At 43.8% G+C, this 9,087-nt stretch overlaps 1 protein-coding gene across 4 annotated transcripts in view; it reads left to right on the top strand.

Moving 5' to 3' along the window:
* The window catches only part of SCAPER (S-phase cyclin A associated protein in the ER), a 454,172-nt gene that overhangs the window by 25,327 nt on the left and 419,758 nt on the right, over positions 1-9,087 (top strand). For all 4 annotated transcript variants that reach the window (XM_019504422.1, XM_019504423.1, XM_019504424.1 and 1 more), the window contains one exon: positions 6,356-6,473. In XM_019504422.1, coding sequence (XP_019359967.1) covers positions 6,356-6,473 — 118 coding nt within the window. The remainder of the gene's footprint in view (positions 1-6,355; positions 6,474-9,087) is intronic.

Below are 9,087 nucleotides of genomic sequence, written 5' to 3'. Positions count from 1 at the left end.
TCCGCCCCACGCCGCCGCCACTACCTCCAAGGACCAAAGTGGGGAGTGAGGCCAGCTCTGCTGGCCTCGCCCTGCCTGTTCCGTCCACTCCATTTTCACTGTCTCCAGGGAGCAGGGCGGGCGGGGGGGGGGGTGAGGCCAGCACAGCCTTGCCCTCCTCACTCCATCCCCTGTGTCCCCACCATTGTGGCCGTGCTCTACCACGCTGCCACCTCCTGTCCAAACGCTGTATTTGCACTCTGATTGGTTGTTTCAGTCAGCCAGTCGGAGTGTGAATAAAGCGTTATGTTTGGACAGACAGACTACGGCTTTTATAATATTAGCATATATTATGAAAAGATTTATGAGACAAGTTTATTTCTTATGCACTGTGTAAATAGAAAATGGAGCATATTTCTAACGAGCAGAATCAAGAACATTTTGAAGAATGCTTTGACTTTATATACAGGTACCTTTTTATTTTGCTGAAGCAATTTGTCAGACTCCTACAAAATGACAGGAGTGGCATTATTTACCTTTTAAGCCATTTTATAAAATATATATGTATTTCAATCCTGAAGTAAAATACATATTTAAAAATATGAGCTTTATTGGTCTCTCTTTATCCATGACTTGATACAAGAAATCCTCTAAACTATTAGTCCTAATGAAAAATCCACTTGGATTCTGTGTAACCTTAATTCCTGGTGAGGTTAGTGGGAATTTAGCATACTTAGTAGCTTGCTGAAGATACTTGGTTCCTAACTAAGGAAAAAGTGAAAGTGGCACCCAAGGGCTAACTTGGAGTATTTTTTGAAGATGGAATTCATTTTGCATTGTTCCCCTTTCAGAGTTCTGGTTTTAAGTTTCCTCAGCTATCACCATAAACCCTAAAAGAATAAGAAGTTACGGGGAGAGTGACCAGCATTCTTTGCCTGTGCATCTTCTGCAGCAGGGCTGTCCAACTGGCAGGCCATGGGCTGCTTGCGACCTGCGAAGTGGTTAAATTGTGGCTTACACAGGGCTTGTTGGTGTGACTGCTGGAGCTGCTGCTTTGCCACTGCTCTGGAACCCAGGGGCTGAATGCCACTACAGCTTGCTGCTTCTCTTCTACCAAATTTGGGTCTTTGGTTGCCGTTGGCCACTAAAATCAGCAGGTGGAGAAAAGGGAGGTAGGCAGTGATGACATTCACCCCCTGAGTTCCAGAACTGTGGCAACACAGCAGCTGTGGCAGCTGTGCCAACAAGCTGCCAGCCTGCTGCTGGAAGTGGGTTGCCTTGCCCATGAAAAGCCCTACAGTCAGGTTCCATCCTCTGGGGCTAAATGAGTTGAATATTGAGCACTCCTGATCTGCGTTACCAATAACTTACCCCAGTATTCTATAAGGGATTTGTTTCTTTCTCAACAGATGCTAAAAGTAGTTATGTTTCCCAGCTTCATCGAACTCACGTACTCATGTAAAACCTTAATGGAGATCTCATTTTCTCACGTCAACATCTACCTGTTTTGGGAGGTTGTTCTGCCTTAACATCACTGAGATCACTGCTGAAGTTTTGCTCCAGAGTGCAGGTTGGAGGAAAATAGCTGTCTTGTTCAGAGAAAATACATGTTAATGAGAATGTTAATGAACAAGGTAACTCTTCTTAAAGGGCCTTCTAATAATGACTCATGTATTTTCTACTCTCAGTGCTTTTGAGGAAGATAAGTTGAAAAGGAAATAGTACAGATCTTATAATAACTAGCTGATATCTAAGGACAGAGTAAGTTTGTAGCAGCTCCTTTTGGTTAACTGATGACCAGCTCTAGAAGTTGCAGGGAAGGATAAAACACAAGTATTTCTCTTGCCTATAATTAGTCAAAACTGTCAAAAGCCTACACAGTATCAGTGTAATTTCTGGCTTTTAAACTTCACTCAAGTGGAATAGTACTTCCAAAAGTGTGAATGATGACTTCATTCTGGAAAAAGAGGGACTTTGAAGCCTTTGTGGCAGAAATGCCACTGTCTGTCTCTTGCCAGGAATCTGTCCCTGTCAGCTGGGGACACTGGAGCTGAATTCCTAAGGGAGGTAAGATTTTCTTCCCTGCCTAAGTGACAAAAGCCTGGTGCCTAGAGTGTGGTCCCTCTGGTCACCTGAGTGGGGGGAGGGACAAGCCCTTGCTCATCTGCCCAGTTAACCAGGGGAGCTTTTTAAATTGGTTGGCTAGCTGCTAACACTGCTGGCTTCTATTGGACTGGGCTGCTGAGGTCAGAAAGGCTATATAAGGGCCTGGTCCAAGAAGGAGAGAAGCCATTTTACCAGCATTGCACAAGCATCAGGACATAGGGAGAGAGTGTGATCCATCTGAAACGCTCTCTCTCTGGAAATCTCCAAGCCAGATCTCTACCATCTTCTGAATGATACTTGTGTTTCTAGAGAGTTAGTCAGTTCACAGTGATGCATTTGCGTATCAAACGGCTACCTCAGCCAGATTGTTTTGCTCAATGGTAATCTCTTGATAGTGCTCTACCTCTTACCCTATTCTACCTCATCCTGTCAGGAGCAACAAAGTTCTCCTTTGTGACTGGTGTAGGAGACTTATTGAGGGGTGGGTTTAATTATGCCTAGGAGGCCCCTTGGGTCTGCAGACTAAGGGGGACTATTTTTGGCCCCCGACTTGGGGAGGTACCCCAAGTTCTTGTATTGGGTCAAATACCCGTAGGACTATTAGGCCTGTGTTTCCCTGAGGACACAGGACTTAGATAGTCCCTTCTTGGGGTTGTGGCATCACACGGTACCCCTGGACTCTGCGGCGGGGCTCGAAAGCAGGTCTTTCCGGGCTTAGGCGCTTCTGGAGAGACGCATGGAGTCCGGAAGGTGGATGGGCATAGTGAGGTGGGAGGCTCAATGCAAGAGCTCCCCCTACTGGCCCACCACAGCCTTAATATCCACTACTGCCTGTGGCATAATGGGTTATACTCTCCTCTCTTCTCTTTTTTGTTGTTGTGCATTCAGTGTATTTTTCTGGCTGTACCTCAGTGTGCTTAAAAGCGTTCCTTGCTTTCTTTGTTTGTTTGGCATCTTTCAGGGTTCAGTTCTTCTGTTTTGATTTATAAGCTCTTTGGGAATGGAACATGTCACTTATAAAGATTAGGGGGTGTTAAAGCTGTTGATAGCTATCCTAAAACATAATCTCTTTTACTTTGCATTGAATTCATGATCATTATGCCTTTGATAGCTTTCTATCTTTTAAAGAGGGAATGAACATTTAGTCTAAATTTCAGTTCAACTGGGCTTGATTTTAAAAAGCAAACTTCTGTTTAAAAAGGGCTTTTAGAATTTTCTGTAGCATTGTCCCAGGTTTTGGCTATTGCTTACTTTTTGTATGTGATTTCACTTCAGGAAGTCTGAGTTATATTGAGAAGAGACCCCATTAAAATATCTGTTTTCAGAGTGGGAAAAGATAAAGGCATGCAGTTTCTCTGCTATCTTCTGCTTGGTTGTAAAGATGTTTTAAAGAAACCCTAAACACATACATTTTTTTTTTTTTTTTTAAATTAAACTTTTGTTTCTGAGTAAAACTGAATGTTGGGATGATCAAAGTTCTGTAAAGCAGCCTGCTGTTTTTCATAATTCCAGGCAATTTTCATGTTAGAAAATTGCAGTGCTCTTACTAGAGGTGTTTGTATAAAACAAATTAGTTAAATCCATGCAGAAAACTATTTTGGTCCTTCTGTTTTCGTTTAAACCAGGCATGTTTCAGTTTATCTTAAGTTGGTTAGGAATTTATTTAAACTAAAACAGAATAAACCACAATAAGTATTCACACAGATTTAAATAAATTGGTTTTAAATTAGATTACATTATATTGGTGTACCTTTCTGTAGGTTTGGTTGTGTTTACCCAGCACAAGAGTACAAAGGATACAATCATGCTTATGCAAATTGGTTTTGCCCCTCTCACTTCTTACACACTTTGTCATACTGTGGTTGGCAAAACTTAAGGTGTTTTGCGTGCTTGTTAACCCATTTTAAAGATGCAAGCAAGCTTTTGGACATACTGTTAAGTGCAGTAAAACATAAAATTACTTTGGTCCTACCTAAATATGGGCTATTACTCAACTTCTAACTATATTACCTCAATCCAAGATTATTTTACTTTATTTTTTTTTTACCCTAAGCAACATGGGGAGGTGGAGAAACCTCATTTTGGATTCTAGCCCTGGCCCTAGGGGAGGCAGCCGCTCAGCTCTGGCTTTGGCCCTGGGCTTAGGGCTGAAGCTGTAGCCAGGCCACTGCCTACCCCTGATTGGAATGGCTGTTATGACATGGGAGGGGGCACATATCCAGGGAGGGTGCAGGAGAGACTGTAGGGTAGGTTGAGGAAGGGAACCTGCTGTGTATTCCACCCACTGCTCTCCTCCCCCGGTTCCCCATCCCTCTTACTTTCTGGTCCCTCCAGCCATGACTTGGCATGGTCAGGAGCTGCTGCTGTTTATCCCTGGCTGGTCTGAGCTGGTCTGGACTGGGACCAGGCTTGAGCTGTGGCTGCTGCTGACTACCTCAAGCCAGAACAGAATTGCAGGAGAAGGTGAGAGAGGGCTGGGCAGTCACGGAAGACAGGTAGCAGGGATCAGACACAGGCACAGGGGGCCAAGCTGTGGAAGGAATAGGGTGTGGAGGAGAGGCACAGGCATGAGGGAAAAGGGGGCAGGCTGCAGGGGTGGGCAGGCAGCAGGGGGACACATGGCAGTGATCAGGCAACAAGGAGGCAGACACAGTGGGGATGGATAAAGGCATGGTGGGGACAAGGGTTGGGGGGGCAAGCAGGGAGGGCAAGGCGTGGGAGTTGGGACCCTCTCCCCTTGCTGCTGCTTTCCCTGCCACAGCAGTGGGGGGGGATAAATTTAAGACGATCTTCTACTAATTCGATTCTGTACGTGGAAAATTATAAAAAAAATTATAGATTTCCATGTATAGAATCTTTATTGGGTGGGGGTAATCTTAAATTTGAAGTCATCTTGGATTCAGTCAAATATGGTAGGTGGAATAAAAATGGATTAGAACAGTTTTAATATGGGCCCTATTTTTGTTTGCTTTATTTCCTTACTGTCATGTATTAACTTTTCTTGAGAGCTCAGTTATTTTCTTGTTTCGTGGATTTTCCAATATATAGCAATACTCTGTAGGTCACTAGGTGGCACACTATGGCTTTGAAACAAGCTGGTTGAGATCTTCTGGATGACAGCAGCCTAGGTTAAAAATGACTTGTATAAGCTTTCAAAATAATATGCAGTTTTTCACATACATTTATTGCATTTTGTATCACCATGATAAATTATGATTCCTCATCTAGTGCACTTGTTTTTACAGGACTTGGTTATTAAAGATGATTCTTCACAAAATGAAATGGTTGAAAGATTGGGGCCTATAGTTAGAAGTACCCTGGTGCAGAGAACATGTTGTCTTTTGTATTCTGTACAGCACAAATCATACCATTAGCACTTGAAATTTCATATTATGTGCATTAAGTTTTCTGTATTTCAGTCTCCCAACATCTGAGGATCCAATATGCCATAACTTAGTTTGTCTTGTTCAGGCTTTGTCCTCAGGAGTGCCTGGGTATAGCCTGTAGGGAAGCAAGAATTCGTTTAGTTTACATTTGTTACTTTATGTGAATGTCTGTTTGTTGTACTTGTTCTCAAAGTTCTTGATCCAGACTATCCAAACTCTTGCATTTTTGCAGAAATGAAGATCGTTCTTAATGAACTATCTTATCCTTCTGTTTCATACTGCAGCTGTTTTGTCATCATCCTGAGCTCCTGTGCAGCATTTTCTATTTATGTTATTGTAAGTTACCTTTTAGGGCTTTGTTTTAGTGGCATAAAGGTGCCTATTTTAACATACAAGGTGGTTTAGATTAGGGCTGTCCAGCTGGTGGTTTGCAGGCCACATTCAGCCCATGAGTGATTTATTTGCGCCCCCTGGGCTTCCACCCAGCCTCCATTCCCTGCTATTGCTTTGACTGCAGCAGCAGCCAGGGTCTCTGGGCTGCACCTCCCTTTTCTGGCTTCCATTTCCTGCTGCTGCCCCAACGGGCAGAGTGGTATGATGCAGCCTGCAGAGGTTTGTCTACACTAGGCTTTTATCTTAAGTTAATTTATTTCAGTTCGCTCAAGGTAATTAACACATTTGTAAAGATTGGTTTGAACACTTCCTCCAGCTTTGGCATTCAGTTCAATTGAGGTAAAGAAGACAACAAGTGTAGACAAACCAGTAGACAGTGATTTCTGCTTTGAATCAGTTTCCCAGGAAGCACTGTAAGAGCCATGAAGCATGTCGCCATATTGGTTTGATGCAAAAAGATATATATTTTCCTGTCTTTCATGTTTTCACAGGCTTCCTTCCAGCGTTCTAACAGTCATGACAAAGTAAGGAAAATAGTTGCAGAAGAAGGTCGGACAGCACGGAACTTAATTGCATGGAGTGTCCCTTTGGAGAACAAAGAGGATGATGGTAAGCATTCAGCTGTTCTCCTCCCTGTCTTCCCCCTTGGAAAAACAAAAATCTAACTCATTAGTATGGGTAGAGGTAATTAGCCATGTTGGTCTGAAGTGAACTCTTGTTTATAAAAATGTATGCATCCCTGATTCAGTTACTCTGTAAAGTGCATCTCTAGTATGGGAACACTTCTGAAACAAAAATTTTCATATAGAAAGCATGTATTAAAATTAACTGTTTAAAATGTTATTTATATTCATGTTTTAAAATAATTTCTTTCATATGGTCTCTGTGCAATTCAGATTATTTTGTAACGATCATTGGAAAATTAAATAAAAGTGAATTTCTGCATCTTGCTGTTTTGTCTACCAATAATTTTTCATGCTGATTTCATTAGTACATCCTGCTGACTACTGTGCTGACACAGTCTTATTGTAACTTTTGTGTCTGTAGCAGTGTACACTACACTGCTCTGATTTTGTTGCCTCTTAACCTGGAAGCAGGCTATCTTTACACAGTGCGTAGGATGGGCTGATTAACACTGAGTGCCAGTGCCAGACAGACTGTTCTGAAAGCCAGTTAGCCTGACCATGTAAGCCACACATGCATGGTTAAGCAGCTGCAGGTTTTGGGGCCATAGTCCAGGTACTCAGTAAGCCATTGAGATTCTGTTGGGAGCTCTCTGGCTTCTAGCCCACTGCTCCTCTCTCTGACATCTCACCCTACCTTAATGATGGGGCGCTACTTAACATCCCTGGAAGCGGAATTTGTCCTGTTGTAGGCTAGGTCTTCTGGGGCACTGGCTCCCTGTTGGGAGCTGGCTGGCAAGGACGCTGAAGATGCAGGGGAGGACAAGGAACTACAGGCCCTTGTTGTTCAAGTCTGGTTCCGGTTCAGAGTTTTTATCCATTTGAGCTGAGTGTGTGTAGCTGGGCTGGATGGTCTGGGTTGCTGTGCTGGCCTGTGAGGGCAGTGTGTCTTCACAGTCCTTGTTGTTCTCCTGGACAGTGGGGGTCACTGTGTCTACTGTGTTTTCTAACATGACAGTGTCATTGATCATGAAGATGCAAAACTGTTCCTCTTAGTGGATGCATGTGGCCTTGCATGCATCTGACACATAGTTGCTGTTCTGTGTCCTTCAAACTGGTGCCTCAGTACCTTGCACTTGGACTAGCGCTGGGCCCAGCCATGGTCGTATTTCTGGGCCTGGGTTGCCAAACCAAGAAACTGTTTTTTACAGACAGAGAAACTTTTGTTACTTACATATGTTTTTACTATCAGTAAAAAAAATAAAAATTCTTTGGTTGGTAGCCATGTGTGACTACAGCAGTGGTTTTATACCCTGCTGCCATTACCTTAGGGGTCCCACCCCACACCGTGAGATCCTTGACTACACCCTGCACCATGATGGCCCCCACAGCCTGCTTCGTGATTCCCACAGGTCCTGCTCCCCCTGCACTAGCACAGACCCACTGCCTCTATCCCTCCCATTCCCAGCCAGCAGCTCCATCTGGCTGCAATACCACCCTCCCTGTACCTTTGATACAAATGGCTGTTAGAAGAAGAGGACTGGCATAGGGTCCTAGCAGCAGCATATGGCAAAAGATGGGGGTGGTGCCATGCTGTTCGGACAGCAGGTAGTGCTATTGTGCTCTGTTCTTCAATACTGCTCCAGCTTTTTTCCTGGGACGGAGCTTAAAGCTGTGGTAGCTCTATGTTTTTTATGGATTTTTACAGACAAGCATTTTTAGGGTGTTTTTTAATGGAGTGTCCATAGATTTATGGACAGTTGGCAACCCTGCTCTGGGTCTCTGTTTCCTTCACAATCCACTCATAGACTACCTTGTTTTAGTGGCTTGATTGGGGTGCCCTTTGGTTCTTAATATCACCTCAATATGGTGATGAGATCTGCTACTTCCTTCTTGGTCCAGTTTTTGCTGCGCTTGTTCCTGCTGCTCCCTTAGATTGAGGAGCCATGGTAGAAAGAGGATGAATGGTTGTGAGGGTCTATGGAAGCCCGATCTTGCTTTGGGTGGTGGATGGGTCTGATGACAGCCCTGACAGCTGAAAGGTTAGGTGGATGGAGGTCCTTGGTGCTGGTGATATTTGTGGTTCAGTAGGTGCACACTCTGATGCTAATCTCGATTTGGGTAATGAGCAGAAAATGGTTGGTACACTACACTGCTCTGATTTTGTTGCCTCTTAACCTCCTCCTTCTGTTCCTGTATTTTAAATACTTTCTATAGGAGAGAATTGCCATTGCTACTATTTCTTTTGCTCACAGCTTTTATCCAGAGGTATTGTGTTAACATTACCAGCATGTAACTTATCTTACCATGTTACAGAGTTCTGTTACTGTTCAGAAAGTATTCTCTGTACGAAGAGCAAAGGCATGCCAGTAGTGCCGTTTGGAGGGTTTGTGAATGGGAACGCTGTATTAGACTGTGGCTATACAAGTAGTTGCCCAAGGCAAAATCTTGCAGATAACTCTTGAAGCAGCAAGCGCAAATGTGCTTTTTGTCTAGGAAGGAAACTACCATGCCATGAGAGGAAATGGAGTAAAATTTCCCAGGTTTGGTCAGATTTATCTTGGAACAAGGTGGTGTCATGTCTCCCCCCCCCCCCCCCC

The sequence above is a fragment of the Gavialis gangeticus genome, unplaced genomic scaffold, assembly GCF_001723915.1.
Source record: "Gavialis gangeticus isolate Ggan-Ray unplaced genomic scaffold, GavGan_comp1, whole genome shotgun sequence".
NCBI classification, from domain to species: Eukaryota; Metazoa; Chordata; order Crocodylia; family Gavialidae; genus Gavialis; species Gavialis gangeticus.
This window is presented reverse-complemented; position numbering and strand designations above follow the sequence as displayed.